This window comes from Triticum aestivum, chromosome 2A (assembly GCF_018294505.1).
Source record: "Triticum aestivum cultivar Chinese Spring chromosome 2A, IWGSC CS RefSeq v2.1, whole genome shotgun sequence".
In the NCBI taxonomy this organism is placed as follows: Eukaryota; Viridiplantae; Streptophyta; class Magnoliopsida; order Poales; family Poaceae; genus Triticum; species Triticum aestivum.
This window is the reverse complement of record NC_057797.1, coordinates 658,491,449-658,509,576: the sequence shown is the minus strand read 5'-3', so window position 1 is coordinate 658,509,576 and position 18,128 is coordinate 658,491,449. Positions and strand designations below refer to the sequence as shown.

The following is an 18,128-nucleotide window of genomic DNA, read 5'->3' as shown; positions in this document are numbered from 1 at the left end:
GCACACAGCCCCTCCCTCCCTGTTCTTTTCTATTTTATTGTGTGGAAACACTCATATGCTATCAAAATATTGTCTATGATTTTTATTACCTTTGTTGTTCTTTGTACTATCATGATTGAAAATGAATAGATTGTGAGTTTCTCGAATAAAAAAAGAAGTCAGGAAAAAAAGTAGGAAGTCATGAACGAATACCAAGTTTGGTTTCCTCGGAAAAAAAATTGGTTCCCCGGAAGAACAGACCTGGATCGGCAAGATCAGACCCCAGATTCTGTCAGCTGGAGAAGAAAGAGGAGGCGAATCGCGCGCAGCCGTGCTGGCGCGTCTCCCGCGGGGGCGGGACAGGGATGTCTCTGAGGGCATATATAATGGTTGATAAGATAGTCTTATCTTAAGTTTTACATGTAATTTAGAGGTGACAAAGACAAATGTCTACAATGGTCATCTCTTAGCCTTATCTTCAATAACTAGCAATTTCTAAAAATGTGGTGAGACATATTGTGCTAAGAGGCCATTTCTTGTCTTATCTTAAATAAGAGAAGACAAGCCATTTTTTATGAGTTCTCTCTCTTCCACCTCATCATTTATCCTAGGTGGCACTTCTAAGATAGTACCATTGTACATGCCCGCGGGAAAGGTCCCGGTACACATCTCCGGCTGTACCTGTACCTGTACCCCCGACGTGCCCGCAGATCGCTCTAGTACCAGCGTTTCTCTCTGCCCCGCGCGCCCCGTGTCGTGGTGGTCGTGCCAACCACGTACGGCGTCTCCGGCCCGACTGACCCGCAACGCCGAGTGCGGGGTACGGCGCGGCGCTTCCCGAGCACGCACGCACCCCGGCCGGCCCCGACGCCCCGCTCCCTCGCATACGTCAGTACGCACCGCACGGGACATTTCGCCTGCAGGTTCGTTGGCCGACGGAGACAATTCAGCGGGGATGGATGCTCATCATCAGCGTGCAAGCAAAACAATGAGACATTCCTACAGGACTACTCGTACTACTACTAGTATAGTATTCTCTCTTCCGTTAGCATGATTGATCCGTTTGAGCGGGCGGGTAGCGTATCAAACTGCAAGCGTGCCTGCCACCTGCCCCTGCTGACCTCTGCATGATTTTATCCGCCACGGCAACTGTGGCTGGGCATAGAAGATCGCACGGAGGGACCGGCGGTGAATGCGGTGTGGGCGTGCTGTTTTTTCTAAAAGACGCAGCAGCAGCAGCAAAGCACCGGAGCAAGAACACACGGGCCGTGTGCGCCTGGCTCGACCGCCGCGAAGTGCGGGCTCTGTCTGCAATACCGTTGGTATTTCAGTAGTACTCCATGTGTAAAGTAATATAAGAATGTTTAGATCACTATTTTAGTATTCTAAACGCTCTTATGTTAACTTACGAAGGGAGTATTTGTTTACAGGCAAATTGTGCTTCACCAAGTTCAAAAGCAAAACAAGAATTCGCGCTTTGGCACCCAGGTACTGTATCTCGAATCTGGCTGAACCATGCGGCCGTCAACATCGTCGCAGGCTGCAAACTAGCGGCTGTTTGGGTACATCTGTCGACCGGTTCAAAATTTCCATGCGAATTGATAACAAAATCAGCCTCCGGCCGTTGATCGTTGGACTGGTCACAGTCTTACTGTTTGTACCGTTTGGAGTCCTCTTTCTATGCACTGACTTCATTTTTCAAAAAAAGGCCAAAGACCATATATTAAGGATCGCATGTCCTTATTAAAACAACATTACATAAATCATCTTCCTGCATCCATCAGTGATGTGCCATGAGCAAATCGTCTCCAGGCCTCCATCTCAACAGAGCAAACTAGTTGAAACTGAAAAATTGTAGAAGTCGCAACCAGGAAGTCATCAATGCAGACCAAAAGACTCCTATGGCCACGATCTGTGTAGCAAATCATCATCGCGGAGAAAAAACCCGCCGTAGACGGCTTGTAGAACACCCGAGGTCCGACCAAACGATGTCGGGGAACACAAATCTCACACACTCCCTGACAAAGCCAAGGCTGGTCAACCTTCGTCGGTCGAAACTGAAGTCGGAGGACCAAGACGCACAAGCACATTGTTCGTAGGACAACGGCATCGAGATAAAACCGCAGATGAATAAAGGCATATCCGGATAACTAAATTTGTGGACACAACATCCTCCACGTGCCTCTCGACGATGCGAGAAGCACCATCGTAACAAGGACGACGCGAAAAGACATTATTCCACACTCACAGGGACGTCATCATCTCGCCACCGTCAATCGAAGCCATAACCTAAATTTATTGCCAACCCTATCACCATCCGACCAAAGCCTTGGGGTCCCCGCCCCTCCCGTCACGGGAGAAACAGACGAAGGGCGAGGGGACCCTCGGTCCGCTCTGTCTCCTAGGTTACGAGTAGATTGGGGAAGAAAATGGCAAGTCCATTTTATACACTGACTTCAATACACTAACTGTTGGATTATAATGTGGAGAAATATTTGTTTTATTGTTGTAAAAATCAAGCGTTTGTAGTTCACAAGATTCATCAGTAGGACAAATAGTCTTACAACATGTGTCATGTGGGAAAACTGCCCGAGATAAATAGATTTGTTTTGTCTTATTTGTACAAAAGATAAAGTTATTTTTTTTGCTCTTTTAGAAGATATAATTTCATTTTGCTAGTTTCCAATCAGTAACCATTTTTTAGAACTACACGATTTGAACCACCGTAAGTAATCATGTCAAAGCTAGGGAGTGGAAAATAAAACAAGAAACATCTCATGATCATCTATGTTTCATAAAAAACAAATAAATGGATAAATTGCCTTTTTTGTGCGGCAAAAGATAGTCATGTTTGTATGTTTTTTCTTCATATTTTATGGAAGACATAAAATAAATAACCATTTTTAATACCAGTGCAAGGACCATTTTAAGCGATTTTGGAGAGCTCCGGACTTTACTTAGGCGATTTCATAGTTTATGATTCTTTTTTTTCTGTGATTCAAGTCAGAATCACACAATGATTAATTGATTAATACTCTTTTTTCTATAATGTAAAACGGGCTAGAGTGTGGGAAGACGCTCTTGCAGTTGTCTTGTAGTATTAGTTTAGAAGGCGGCGAGTGGGGTCCCATTATGCAACAATTTCTATCGAGTCTACTGGAACCAAACAATCAACATCTGGCAGCGGTGCCAGCGCGGAAAAAAAAATCGATTTTTGTGAATAAACGAAATGAATTGTTTGGACAAAGTGTTTTTGCTCATTGCTGAAGTAACAAAAAGGCCTCTCCGCAGATCGAAACAAATACGAAAAGTAAAAAAGGGACCCAGTTTTGGGCGTGCATCAACATCGCATTCGATCCCTCCAAAAAAGAAAAGAAAACCGACAATCTATTGAACCTTAACCGCGCAACTGAAGCAGACGAGAACGGTTCACATGGAACGAGCCGGAAAATGGCAGAAACGCGTGGAATGCTTCCTTCCTTGTAATAGCAGTGTTGAACTAACTTACGCGGCCCTCGTATCGCACTCGCCATCGGAAATACTACTTTCTCCGATTCGTAAATTGATACTGATTTAGTACAACTTTCTGGAGTAGTAGCTTTCAAACGTAACGACGTAAACAACAGCGTAATCCTAGCAAGAAAGACTAAAATGAAGCATGGCCAGAAACTTTTCGAAATGATTTCCATAATAAGCTGAGACCAACAAGCGCAAAAAAATGGTATATCTACAAAAAACATGAAACATCATATGCCAAATACACACGATACTCCATTTCCTTATTTATAGAAAAAACTCCTACAAAAATGACAATCCTACCATGCATCTGGAATTCTGGACAATAATTGTCAGTAGCAAACATCAGTGTCGCCAGCGAGCTTCCAGTTGGTTGGTTGATTCTAAAGAAAGGATCTGCCGATCCATGCGTGTAAAAGTATTTCACCTTTATTAAGCTGATTATAAGCCACTAATAATTTAGCCGGAGAGAGCCCGAATACAGCTCGAGCGTAGCATCAAGTGAGCCAAGGGGTCAACTTCTAATCGCGCCATCATCATCTCGACTCCTTGAACCCACAGACCCTCCATTCTTTCTTGCATATAAAACTTCCCGCCAACTCCTAATCCTCCCCTCCAACAACCAGATTGCAATAATAGGCGGCCAATATTTGTCCATATTGATTTAAACGAAATAATAAAACAAGAAACACGCATAGATTAAAAACCCTCGGGATAAAACCACCACAGAGGCTCCAAACAAACACCGGGTCTCCAGTCGTCGTCTCCTCGGGAAGCCAACCAGCAAACGATTGTGTTTGCACCGAGCAGGCCAGCAGCCAAGAAGCGGGGCGGTGCGGGCGTGGGTTCATCGACCGAGGCCATGTCGAACCCCGACGTGGAGGCCGCCGGCCCGGCCAGGGCGGCGACGACGACGGGGATCAAGCCGCCGCCGGGGAGGTACTACGCGGGCGGCGACGGGCAGCAGCACGCCCCGCCGGTGGCGCCCTTCTACTACGGCCAGGAGGCGGAGCGCGAGCGGCAGCACCACACGTGGCTGGTGCCGCTGGTGGTGCTGGCCAACGTGGCCATGTTCGTCGTGGTCATGTACTACAATGACTGCCCCCGCAACGGCAGGGGCGCCGACTGCCTCGGCGGCGGCTTCCTCCGCCGCTTCTCCTTCCAGCCGCTCAAGGAGAACCCCCTCTTCGGGCCCTCCTCCGCCACGTAAGCGCACAGATATCTTCTCTCTTCCCCACCGGCTCGAATCTTTCGATTCTCTTGCTTGCTTGTACTCATCGTGGATCGGATCATGGGCATGGCGCTGCATGCAGGCTGGGGAAGTACGGCGGGCTGGACCGGTACAAGGTGGTGCACGGGGGGCAGGGGTGGCGGCTGGAGACGAGCACCTGGCTGCACGCCGGCCTCATCCACCTCGGCGCCAACATGATCAGCCTCATCTTCGTCGGCGTCCGCCTGGAGCAGCAGTTCGGATTCTGTAAGCGCCCGGCCCGACCGACGACTCCGTCTAGAACGGCGACGAGGTCTTGCTTACAGCGTGCGCACGCTGTGTTGCTTTGTTTTGTCTTGTTTTGACCGGGCTTCGCCGCGCTCGTCGCGTCGTGCAGGGAAGGTCGGCCTGGTCTACCTCTTCTCGGGGCTGGGCGGGAGCGTGCTCTCGGTGCTCTTCATCAGGAACGGCGTCTCCGTCGGCGCCTCCGGCGCGCTCTTCGGCCTCCTCGGGGCCATGCTGTCGGAGCTCATCACCAACTGGACCATCTACACCAACAGGGTACGCGCGCGTCCCCCCTCGTCTCTGCCACTACTGTATTTTGCTTCGGTCCATGTCGAACACCTTCTGACATCCGAATGTAAACACCGTCTGCAGCTGGCGGCCATGGCGAACCTGATCATCATCGCCGCCATCAACCTGGCGCTGGGGATACTGCCCCACGTCGACAACTTCGCGCACATCGGCGGGTTCCTCACCGGCTTCCTCCTCGGCTTCGTGCTGCTGATCCAGCCCCGGTTCGGGTGGCTGGAGCAGCCCTTCGGCGGCAAGACAAAGTCCAAGTACACGGCCTGCCAGATCGTCCTCCTGGTCGTCGCCCTCCTCCTAGCCATTGCAGGGTAAGCGCCGGTGCAAGATACAAAGTCTTCATTCAGATTCTACAAAATGAATATGCGTCATGTGTGGTAGTTAATCTGGAGCCATGCTTGTTTGTACGCAGGCTTGCTGTAGGGTTGCTGATGGTGTTCCGCGGGGTGAACGGCAACGACCATTGCAGCTGGTGCCACTACCTTACCTGCGTCCCGACGTCGCACTGGAAGTGTGACAACTAATAAAAATAAGAGGAGAACAGCTGTAGAGACAAACGTGCTGCCCATACAGATAATTGCTTCAGTTTGGCATTTTTTTTATACTTTTGCGCTGTATAGAACTTGCACCTTTTGCATTCCTTTGTTGTCCAAGAGGCGTTGACTAGCAATTCTGCTTGAATGTGTTATTAAAGCTCTGTAATTCACTCTGGTTTGTTTGTGGCTAAGGCGTTTGTTCATTCTTTGGTTTTACATAGCCAGTCGCACTTGCAATGTTCAGAGTAGAATAGGTTATACTTGAAGAACCGAATCGTCTTTGCCATCGCTGAATGAATTGGTGCGATCAATATGCGCTAGGCTGCTTGCACAAACATGAAATGGTATCGTTGGAATGCGATTGTGTTAAGACTTCAGTCATCTTCCACGCAACTAGAATGGTTTATATTGCAAGATCGAACATGGATGCAGTAACCACAAGTGGAACAAACCATACACACTTTTCACAAAGGGGCAATCATCCTATAACAAATATCAATCCGGAATTTGATTCCAAATGGAAGAGGTGTAAGGGCCACAAAACACATAGAAAGAATCACAGACTCGCAGCAAGCAGTACCTAACTCGTTACTAAAGATCCAACGATGTTGTAGAAAATAAAGCTATTTCCGCCTCAATCTGATATCAGTGCTAATCCCTCCAACCCATCCCCAAAAGACTCAAAATCAGGGGAAGGGTTATAAACAGGGATACAACTAACCTATCCCGATGTTAATGGTAGCTTCCAAAATGTTTTCGTCGCTACAAGTATTTTCTCAGCACTGCTTGATTCAGGCTCACTGTCGTGTACCTGAGTAGTCCACCGAATCGACCGAGCTACCTGTACAGCCTTGTTGATCACATCTGGGGAGTCCCGTATGACAGCAGTTCCTTCTGGGCGCAATATGCGGTCCATCTCCAACATGACATCAAACAGGTCACATCTGCCACAAGTAGAAATGCGGTCAGTTATCAGGTAGCTCTTTTAGTTCGTATCGTCCATTTAGTAGATGGTGCTTATCCCATCAAATAAATGTAAAGCTTGCTTTAAAAACTTGCATAGGGTATTTGCTTGGACTCTACCATGGCGGTTATCATCTGGGTTAAACATATACAATTACCAAGTAACACCAGTTTTGAGCAATTTTTGTGGTTTCATCCCTATAGATTCAACAAGCAAAGCCTGTCTAATCATGCATTTATATTATGCTTGTATATTTATATTGCTGTTTCAAAGTGGCTGTAGATGAACTGATAATTTCTGGGTGCTACTTGGTTTGCACTGAAATTATACATAGTATTTCAAGAATAAATTAGATAACTCTAAAATTGCAGAAAAACCAGAACAGATTAGTGATACTATCTCAAGTTCAGTCGGTCTACCTGCTCCTTCCAGACTTTGGGTCGCTTATCAAAGAATTGATTCCATCAGCATGAATCAGGTCATAGGTACGAGGATATGTTGAGAAAGGCTCACACCTGGAACCAAAGTTACACAACCAATTTCAGAACTACAACAAGCAAGAACATTGATTATTAGTCTATTCATGTAAATGGCTTGATCCATTAACTTACTAGGTGAAATGGTCATCATATAAAACTTGATATTGAAATAAGACTAGGGCGGTAACTGGTAAGCGAACAAATCTTGCACAAGGCACAAACATAGAGGTCATATAATGTTATTTTTCAGCGGCCATATATTTTGGGATCTAGTAGAAGAGATCAAGTTTTAAATGTAAAATTATATATCAAAAATACCCAATAATCAATCAGAATGAATGCTAGAGCAGGCAGCAGGCCCGAGCAATTCCCCAGCATCAGATGAGAACTTGCTGACAAATATATGGATAGCTTGGAAAAGGTGGATGGAACAACCTATAAATTTGAATTTTCTAGTGTGCGCAAAACTACCACAAGCAAGCAACTGGAAAGTAAGATGGACATGGAATCTTATGTTGGACATGGTATCCAGTTTGTACTTCAGAAGCTAGCAATGTAGTCCGTAATCAACCAAGGGAAAAAGAAGCACATGAGCATGCAAGGCACTGAAATTGTCCATAATTTATACTCCCTCCGTCTAAAATAAGTGTCTCAACTTTAGTACGAAGTTATACTAAAGTTGAGACACTTATTTTGGGACGGAGGGAGTATGAGATAAACAAATTAAGTATTGCATACTTACCAATCATGATAAACTCCAATCAGGCCCCTGTCATATATTACGCCAAGTGTCAATGGTTTTTTAGCAGGAACAACATTCATAACCCACACAGGATCAGACGCTACAGCAGCCGCCAATCCTCCAAAGAATGCATTCATGTCCATGACATTACGTATGAGTGCAGTACCTAGCTTCACACCAAGTGATCTCTTGTAATATGATACTCTTTTGAACCACTTCTGTGTATCTGCTTCAAACAAGTTTACACCATCATCCATAAAGGAGGCCCTAGCAGAAGGTTTAGACAGCCTATTTGGCCACTTATCAATGGAACCAACGGCTATTTCTTCTGACAGAGAAACTTTACTTATGCATTTCTTCAACTTGAAGTACCTGCAAACAGTAAAACCCTATAATCGATCAAACAGAAATATGCAAAACGCATTTCTGGCATACTGAAAAGCTAGAAACACAATTTGCAAGGATACACAAAAAACACAGAAAATTGTTACCATGCTTCATCTGGATCATCATCAGTACTACACAAATCAAGGCCAAATTGATTTTGGTTAGGAAGACATGCCGCCTGACTAGGTTTCTTCCAAATGGCCGTGTTGCCATCTACAGTAACCAAATTGTAACACAAAGACCGTGCCATTGCTTGAAGTTCACCCCATTCCTTCTCCTGCTTCTTCCACTGCACAGGGGGTCCGGATATAATCAGATAACCTCCCGGTCTAAGTAGACGGTCAACTTCAATCAAATAACTGCCATCTGCCATTTTTTACATGTCAGAGAGAGGGGGGGCAGACGTGCATGTTGAATGCAGAAGAAAACATTACTTACTGTAGGCAGTAAAAGGTATCAAACATCGAGAGCAATGGACGAAATCAAAGGACTGTGCTGGAAATGGAAGACGGCGTGTGCCCAACATCAAAAGAAATGCAGGAATTCCTCTCTCGAGCGCAAATTGTATTTGCGACTTATGTGAATCTCTTGGGGCGAAGGAAAGTGCCGTGATATTCTCTTTGAGCAGAAACCCACCAAAGCTAGCAACCTACAAAGGATGGAAAAAAGTTGTAGCCATTTTACTTGGAAAACAAAACATAGAAGCTCCATATTAAAGAAAAAATTATTACCCCACAACCCATATCAAGACCTGTCCTCAGGAGACCACTTCTTAGTGGAACATACTTGGTAAGCTTTTCAATATATTGTTCGGCACCATCAGGAAACATAGTTCCGCCACCAGGAAAAAGGAAGTATGAGCCTTCCTGCTTCATCCACCCTTGATGACCTTTTCTTTCAGCAATCTTGCCATAAGGCATGTTATCATGCCATATCTGCATAGAGAACAATAAACAAGCGGTAAATCTCGGTGTAAGAGGAATAGAAGTAATCTACATCCTGTCAACACACGAAGTAAACCAATATACTATCTCTGTTTTGTTATTTCCAGTCCCAATGTACATTCCTCAGGTAAGGTCAACGTAACAAACCCATATCTGAAGGTGCAAGAGCTAGACTTGAATTTTTTAAGTCCTTGGTCATGCTAGCTCAGACGCCATCAAAACTTGTGCCTAGTAGCTTGCTTAGTCTTATCTTATCCACCAGACCTGTTAGCTAAAAATGTGAGCGCATATTTCACCTCCTAATCCGAAAATCATATCCGTGAAAAATCATCCTAATCACTGGTATTTCCCAAACTCAGAACCAGTCTGGCATTCAGGACCTCTAGACATCATCCAGTAACTTTCACTCTAATAACTCCATCATTTCCAAGATGCTTAGATTCAGATTTCAGAAAGTCATGCAAATATTAACCACTCAGAGCATGAGATGCAAAAGCTGGTCGTACACTAGCAAGCTAGTACATAACAAATCAAAGCAACAGTCCTCAGAAGCATTACTCTGCCAAGACACTAGCTGACGCCTGCAATTGCAACGGTTAATCAGGGGTTAATTTTGAGCGGAACGGCCAGTGGCAACAGCACGAACCTTGTGGAGGCTCTCGGGCCAGGGCACGGGCACGCGGTAGCCGGGCGGCGGCGGGACGAGGCACGCGGGCGCCTCCCCCCGCGCGGGGCAGTGGCGCTCGCGGTAGTAGTTCATCTCGCGGCTGAGGCGGGAGCTTCGGCGGGGGTCCTCGCAGGGGAGGAGGTCCACCTCCGAGGCGGCACAGGGCGGCACCACCGCGGCAGCGAGGGTGTCCCCGCGGCGCGGCGTGAAGACGAGCGCGAGGAAGACGACCACGGCCACGAGGAACACCGCCCAGACGGCGTCGAGGAACGACCACTGCCACTGCGCGCCGCCGCCGCCGCTCCCGCGGCGGTGCGGCCGCAGGGAGCTGAGGAGGCCCATCGGGCGGTGGCCGCGGCGGGGGCCGCGAGGGCGTGTGGCGTGCTAGTTCGATCGGTCGATGGGATCAGGCCATGGGCGAGGGGGGTTTGGATTCCGAGCTTTAGTTGTTGGGCTTGTGCTTTGCGTATCGGCGTGCTCGTCTCGGTTCCGTCGCGGGACAAAGAGCAAAAGTGGGCGTGAGATGAGATCTGTGTGCGAGGAGAGATGAGTGGTGAGATTAGGCTTAATTGGAGCTCTGTTTTATTCGAAAACACCATACTTAGAGCATCTGATGCAAGAATAACTAATTTATACATCTTCGAGGCCCAAACACCATCTCCAACAGATGATAATTTACATCACCTCCCCCGCGTGAGTAACTATAACTCTTTTTGAGATTCCATACTAATGTACGAATGTATGTAGACATATTTTAAAATATAGATCTATTCATTTACTCTGTACGTAGTCCATAATGAAATCTTTAAAAAAACTTATATTTAAAAACAGGGGAGTAAAATACAACACCTTAGCACCTCCATCTTTAGGTGATGTAAAACAACCGATCACGCGCGCACCACCCAAGTGCCTTCATTTTTATTCCACCCCCCCCCCCCCTCCTGCGCACCACCCTTCGCCTGGGCCATGGTTGACTCCGATGACCCTCCGCCTCCTCCGCCGCAACCGCGTCGGTCTAACCCACGTTACTGGCGCGACCGCCTTCCCCGATCCCTCCTCTGCCGCCATGCCACCGTCCTCAACCCGCCGCCCCGGCTTTGCCCCACCCAGGCCGGTTGTCGTGCCAGCTATGCCGCCATCGAAGAAACAGCTGACCGCCAAAAACCCGCGGAGGAGGCATAAGCGGTCGGCGGCGCGCAACCCAACAACAAACCCATGTCGGGTGGCCAAGAAGGCAAAGCTGGTCGCGACTGCGTCGACTGATTCGCCGATGCCGGTGGCCGTGGTGACCGCATCCGGTCAAGGAACCCTTCCTCCACCTCCGCCGCCGGCCATGGAGGAAGACGCGGTCACGCCCACGGCCACTGTCTCCAACGTGCTCGACGAAATGTCCCAGAGGTAAATAAAATATTTTTCCTTTGGTTGTAGAAATATTGCCCTTTCGTGTTGAAATGCAATTGTCCAGTGGCTGTACAAATGTTGTATAGTGGTTGTGCCGGTTGTACACAATTTTTACATCTTCAATACGCATCATCTATTGGAGTTAGACTTTTACATCACCAATATACATCATCTGTTGGAGTTGCCTTTTTTTTAGAGATGTAAAATGCATTTCTTGGTAATGTAAACTATACAACACCTTGTTTTACATTTCCAAATTTGCATCATCTATTGGAGGGAATCGGATTCGAGGACTTAGCCACAGCAAGTCCCCGCTGACTTTGCCGCGGGATCAAGAATTGAAGGCTGAGATTCGCCAAATCTCTGTTCCGGAACACTGTTCACGCAAATAACTGTTGACCATATTGTAGCATACGATCTGCGCCGACGCTTTTTAATCCGACAGACAAGATTGGGCAAATGTAGTGGTATTGTAGCTTAGCTACCTTTGCCACGGCAAGTCAGCGAATCTGAATCGCTATTGGAGATGCTCTTAGCAACTCCAATAGCTTCTGTAAAAATCTTCGCGTGAAACGACTTTTATGGGATGACAATATAATTTAGAGGAAGTTTTACACCTATTTTTCTCGGTTCCCGTAAAAGATCTTCATGTATTTTTCACTATTTTCTGTTAAACGAAGATGAGGTCCGCAAGTTAATGACACGGTGTTGAGAAGCATGTCGAGGGCAGCCGGAGAGGTCAGGCGGAACGGGGAAGGCACGTCAGCGCACAGGCGGTGTGGCGACGTGGCCTTTGCAGCAATGTGATGTGAAGATGATAGGCACAAATGATTCTCACAACTCCCCTCCACCTCCCATGTCTATTGGGGGTTACTCACGGACGAAAGAGGAATATTCAACAAATAGAGAGATTAAATAAAGAAAAGTCGTATGAGAGTTGCAAACTCTAGGCTCACGAGTTGGAATTGCTCTTTTCAAGGTGACGATGAAGATGAATGAAGGGCGGTGTCATGCGGAGATTATTTGAATAGATCTAAGTGAACTCCTTCTCTTCAAAATCTCTCGCCTAAGTTCTGATGGAGATGTGCGGTGTTCTCCTCTGTCCTTCTCCTTCAGTCGCCTATACAAAGTGGCTTCATATAGATGAGATGGAGGCAACAACAGGTACTAGCGCTTGTGCTCGTACCAGACGTCTTCTCCTCTCGTGCGCCTGTTGCAAATGTTCAAATGAGAGAAGTTTTCCCTCGCTACCCCAATTGATTGTATTTTGTCCCATTTGCTTTTAAAAATAATTAGACATGTCCAACAAGTAATGGCATAAGGTTTCTTTAATTTTGCAAGGTTATCATTAGTTAAAAGGCAAACCACTGTACTCGCGGAGCAGCGACCGTTTAAGAAGTTGCTCATCTCCCTCTCCTAATAGCATCTTCAACAGGCGCCGAACGCGCCGCGCGCAAAAAACTAATTTATCGTGCGCTCATTGCTTGGTTTGGCGCGGCGCACAACGCTTGCTCCAGCAGCCGCACTAAAATGCAGCGTGCGCGCCGCTTCAGCAGCACGCAAAAATGCAGCACGCGCGACTCGCCGGTGCATTGCATATGCCATTTTAAACACAAAATGAAGTTGATGAAACATTCAAAATGCAATGAACATGACATATAAAATTTCACACAAACAAGTTAATGAAAAAAAGTTCATGCCCACACGTTCAAAATCATACCCACAAGTTCATCCAACCAAGTTCAAAAGGCAAATCAAGTTCAATACACAAATGAAAGACACATCATTCCTCGTTCTCGTCCTCGTCTTCGTCTTGATCTTCGGAAGATGATTCTTCCGCCTCCGAAGATGAATCTTCCTCCCTCTCCTCATCGCGCACTGCATCACGTGAAGCTTCGAAGGTGTTGGCAAGATATTCAACGACATCTTCATGGAAATGTGTGCGAGGAGGCACATCGAAAGACATTCCGCCCATGACGGCCGGAGGTGCACCCATGCCTCCCATGAGAGAAGGAAAACTCATGCCTCCCATGGTGGCCATAGCGTCGGGGGGTGCTCCAAAGCCAGTCATGCCTCCCATTGCACCGCCCACGGTACCTCCGAAGCCACTCATGCCACCCATGGCGCCGATGCCACCGCCACCCATGGCGCCGAGGCCACCGCCATCCATTGGGTCGAGGCCACCGCCACCCATTGCGCGAATCATGGCTCTTTTTTGGATCAAAACTTCTTCGTGGGGCGTTGGAGGCGGAGAAGACAGCATGCAGCGCGAGCGCTCGAGTGTGCTGCGCGCGGAAGCGGGCGCCGCAAATACACCGCGCGAGATAGCGATTCCTGCCGCGCACCCAACTCCTTATATCGCGCCCGCGGTTATTGCGCGCCCGCTGGAGCCACCCGCCGGGTTGCGCGCGCGCTAAACTGAGTATATTTGCGGCGTGACGCCTGTTTAGCGCGCCTGTTGGAGATGCTCTAAGGGCCATCATTGTACCCGCGGAGCAACGATTGTTCAAGAAGTTGCTCCATCTCCCTCACACAAATTTAATTGGATGGCTAGAAATAATTAAGGTGATGTGGAAGTACGCATGAAATTTAGTAGCAGGGTCTAGCTATTTTTTTGAACATCAGTACAGACACAATCGCTCATATAGACGTGCATACACTTACCCCTATGAACGCACACATGCGCACCCTACCCCTATGAGAATGTGCATCGCTGAAAATTCTGAAATAAATTCAGGAATAAATGCGAGCATCAGGATTTGAACCCTGATGGGCTGGGGATACCACAATCCCTCTAACCATCCAACCACAGGTTGGTTCACGTGTCTAGCTATTTAGATATTGTAACATGGATACATAAGTTCAGCTTTTTTAAAGAATACTACGTAAGTTCAAAAGGAAAAACCTTTTTTTTTGTTATTCAAAAGGAAAAACCTAACAGAAATACGTCTAGTCTGTTAACATGTATTTGTACAGTGTATGTAGTGCGCATAACGCATCCTAGATTATAGGATCTGAACCAACTTCTTCGGACCTGCGTGCCCACTTTATGGGGTATATATTTGTATCGCTGATGTATGTGGAATCAATCAATCAAGAGAGCAAGTTTACTCTCTAATTTGGTATCCGTAGTCTCCAGTGCGCCGCCATGTCGGAGCAGCACTCTTCTTTCTCCTCCGCGGCGATCCTCTCTTCCACCTCATCGCCCTTTCTCTCCTCCGCGGCTCCCTCCTCGGCCACCTCTGGTACATGCACCTCTCCCCCGCTCATCTTCGGCACCTTCTCGGCAAACCCTAACGCCACTGCTCCTGCCTCCTCCTAGTTCGCCCCCCTCTTTAACTCCACTGTGCCGCCACCGCCGCCACCGGCCCCTTCGGCCAAACATCCTATCCTCAACGTAGACATCACCAACCACATCAAATTCCTTCTCAACCCCGCCGAGCACAATTACCACAAGTGGAAATCATTCTTCCTTATGGTCCTTATCCGTTATGGCGTCCAGTACCTGATCGAGCACCCGCCTCCACCCAATGCCGACCGCCATTATCTTGAGCTCGACACCCATGTCGCCCTCGCCACGTATGCCACTCTCACCGATCAGCTCGTTGACCACGTGATCGGCGCCACCACCACTTTCGATCTCTAGACTCGGATCCGGGATTACTTCCTCGCCAATCGTGCGGCTCAGTACATGATGCTTAATCGCCAATATCGCAACCTCAAACAGGGCGATCTCTCTGTCGATGAATATGCGCGCCGCATGAAGTTGCTCACCGCGGGTCTCGCCGACATCGACCATGTGGTCTCCAAGGTGGATCTCACCATGCAGTTCCTCCACGGCATCGACGGCCGTCTCGACACCATCCGGGTCGTGCTGGGGGACACGGTTCCCTTGCCCCGTTCGAAACCGTCTTCTCGCGCCTGAAGCTCGCAGAGGAGAACCTCGCTCAGCGCACCGCCGAGGCCCCGGCCACTGTCCTCGCCGTTCACAGGCTCGGTGGCCCGTCTGGCGCCTCCGGATCCAACAACAGCGGGGGCTCCACTCCCCGCTCGGGCGATCGGGCGGATCTCTCTCAGGACCGCGGCAACGATCGTGCTCCTGGGCACGACTACAACCCCCGCGGTGACGGTGGTGTTCGCGGTGGTGACCGCGGACGCGGACGCGACGGACATCAAGGTCATGGCGGCTCGTCCTCCACGTTGTTCAACTATTACATGGGGTTCTTCGCTCCGTACGACATGGCCATCCCTCCACCGTGCCCTGGCTGACGAACGCATCCGGTGTCCTCGGTCCTCGTCTGGGGTCTCATACTCAGGCGTACCCGATGCAGTACTCGCCATACGCACCGCCCTCTCCGTACCAGCAGCCATCCTGGGATCACATGGCTCTCCTTCATGCCGCCTACAATAACTAGGGCTTCAACAACACTGCCCCCTCCAACGAGTGGTACCTCGACAGTGGCGCCTCCAACCACGTCACCGGCAACCCTGGTAACCTCAACCATTCGCATTCTTCTTTACAACGTAAATTCTCTAGCATTGTAGTAGGCAATGGCCATCATCTCCCTATTCATGACACCGGTTCCACCTCGCTCCCTCCCCACAATTTCCAACTACGCAACGTTCTTTTCTCTCCCTCCGTCACAACTAGCCTCATCTCCGTTCGCCAGTTTATCAAAGATAATTTTGTTCCATCGAATTTTACCCATTTGGCTTTCTTGTGAAGGATCTTCGCACACGGAGGGTAATCCTGATCTCCGCTAGCTCCGGCGACCTCTACCCATTCTTCGGCAACCACACGACGCGGTGCACTGCTCTCTCCGCTACAACCTCTGACGGTGATGTGTGGCACTGTCGCCTCGGCCACCCAAGCAATCAATCTTTCCACTCCATTTCTAGTACTTTTCCCTTCCCATGTAATAAGCCATACAATGGCCCTTGTACTGCATGTGAACTAGGGCACCAACCTAGACTACCCTTCTCCTCCTCTACTAGCCGCACTTATGCGCCATTTGAGCTTATTCACTGTGATTTATGGACCTCGCCGGTTGTGAGTTTTTCTGGCTATGAATATTATTTGGTTGTCCTCGACGATTACTCTCACTTCTCTTGGTCTTTTCCCTTACGACGCAAATCGGACACGTCCACCACTTTACAACGTTTCTTTGCTCATGCGTGCACCCAATACAACGTGGTCATCAAATCCATCTAATGTGACAATGGTGGTGAGTTCATAAACTCAACCCTACGCTCCTTCTTGTCCACCCACGGCGTCTCCTACCGTTTTTCGTGTCCTCACACCTCCCCTCAAAATGGCAAGGCCGAACGCCTCATCCGCACCACAAATGACGCTGTGCGTACACTCCTTTTTTAAGCCAAACTTACTCCACCGTTTTGGGTTGAGACTCTCCACACAGCTACATACCTTCTCAATCGTCGACCCTCATGTGCCGTTCATGGCCATACGCCTTACTTTCGTCTACACGGCGTTCATCCCTCTTACGATCACTTTGGGTATTTGGGTGTCTCTGCTTCCCAAATTTATACGCCACCTCTCCTCACAAACTAGCCCCTCGATCTACCAGGTGCGTTTTCCTAGGGTACCCACTTGAGCACAAAGGCTACCGCTGCTATGACTTAGATTCACGTCGCATCATAGTCTCTCGCCACATCGTTTTTGATGAATCAAATTTTCCGTATGTGTCTCCCACACCGTCGCCCACCCAACCTCTTGCCACAAACAATCCCACCAACCATCCAGCTGCAGCTGCACCGTCCCGATCCTGACGCACCACCTGGGTCCACCCGCTCGTGCGCATCTGCACCCACTTGCGCTCCGCCAATCCCGTCACCCCGCCCATCGGCCCACCAGTCGTCCCGCTCCACGCGTTCCACTCCCACATGCTCCGCCAGCCCGCCCGAATCATCCTCGTCTTTCGGGCCGTCCCCACCCGCGGGATCACCACACACTCCCTCCGATTTGTTTCCCCGCGGGCCCAGTCAATCTGCCTCGGATCACGCATCCACCTCGTCCGCTGCCCCTTGACCGAATCTACTCTGGATCCCGTGCCCCCACCCGGTCCCAGCGACTCTGCCTCCACCTACCAGACTCTGCCACGTCGCCCTCCCCATGCAATATCGATTCAGCCTCCTGTTAACGCGCATAAAATGCGCACCCGTGCCAAATCGGGTTTTTGCTAGCCCAAGCGACCTTTTCTCACTACCAACACGGAGTCCACTATCTCACCCATCCCAGCTACCTATCACTCGACGCTCAAAGACCTAAATTGGCTACATGCAATGCAAGATGAATTTACTGCTTTAATCAAGAATTCGACTTGGTGTTTGGTTCCCAAACCTGTAGGTGTTAATGTGGTCACTCGCAAGTGGATATATCGTCACAAATTCAACCCTGATGGCTCCTTGGCACGGTACAAAACTCGGTGGGTCGTTCGCGGATTCACTCAAAAGGAAGGCGTGGACTATGATGAGACATTCAGTCCGATGGTGAAAGCGGCCACGATCCGTGTAGTCCTCAGCATTGCCACCTCATGCTCTTGGCTGATCCATCAACTCGATGTCAAGAACGCATTTATTTATGGAGAGCTCAAGGAGACTGTCTACTGTGCCCAACCATCCGGCTTCCTCGACCACTCTCACCCGGATCATGTTTGTCTCCTTGGTAAGTCTCTTTATGGCTTGAAACAAGCCCCCC

General features: G+C 48.8%; 2 protein-coding genes across 2 annotated transcripts; one reads left to right on the top strand and one right to left on the bottom strand.

The window, feature by feature from the left end:
• Window positions 1-4,220: 4,220 nt before the first annotated feature.
• Window positions 4,221-6,047, top strand: LOC123190034 (RHOMBOID-like protein 2). Its single transcript, XM_044602579.1, has 5 exons — window positions 4,221-4,701; window positions 4,809-4,972; window positions 5,103-5,266; window positions 5,363-5,604; window positions 5,706-6,047. The coding sequence occupies exons 1-5, from the start codon at window positions 4,358-4,360 to the stop codon at window positions 5,815-5,817; spliced, it is 1,026 nt and encodes a 341-aa protein (XP_044458514.1). The 5' UTR covers window positions 4,221-4,357; the 3' UTR covers window positions 5,818-6,047.
• Window positions 6,048-6,271: 224 nt separating this feature from the next.
• Window positions 6,272-10,525, bottom strand: LOC123190033 (probable pectin methyltransferase QUA3). The gene is made up of 7 exons (XM_044602578.1): window positions 9,992-10,525; window positions 9,133-9,336; window positions 8,840-9,050; window positions 8,506-8,767; window positions 8,015-8,386; window positions 7,213-7,308; window positions 6,272-6,773 (listed from the first exon to the last, which is right to left on the bottom strand). Exons 1-7 carry the CDS (start codon window positions 10,352-10,354, stop codon window positions 6,551-6,553), a joined length of 1,731 nt encoding a protein of 576 aa, XP_044458513.1. The 5' UTR covers window positions 10,355-10,525; the 3' UTR covers window positions 6,272-6,550.
• Window positions 10,526-18,128: the final 7,603 nt, after the last annotated feature.

Excerpts from the sequence above, each read along its gene's own strand:
- LOC123190034 (XM_044602579.1), top strand. The coding sequence starts at position 4,358 with ATGTCGAACCCCGACGTGGAGGCCGCCGGCCCGGCCAGGGCGGCGACG. Across the intron at positions 4,973-5,102 it reads GGAGCAGCAGTTCGGATTCT|GGAAGGTCGGCCTGGTCTAC; the intron begins GTAAGCGCCCGG and ends CGCGTCGTGCAG. Across the intron at positions 5,605-5,705 it reads CTCCTCCTAGCCATTGCAGG|GCTTGCTGTAGGGTTGCTGA; the intron begins GTAAGCGCCGGT and ends GTTTGTACGCAG.
- LOC123190033 (XM_044602578.1), bottom strand. The coding sequence starts at position 10,354 with ATGGGCCTCCTCAGCTCCCTGCGGCCGCACCGCCGCGGGAGCGGCGGC. Across the intron at positions 8,768-8,839 it reads GATACCTTTTACTGCCTACA|ATGGCAGTTATTTGATTGAA; the intron begins GTAAGTAATGTT and ends AAAAAATGGCAG. Across the intron at positions 6,774-7,212 it reads CCAAAGTCTGGAAGGAGCAG|ATGTGACCTGTTTGATGTCA; the intron begins GTAGACCGACTG and ends TACTTGTGGCAG.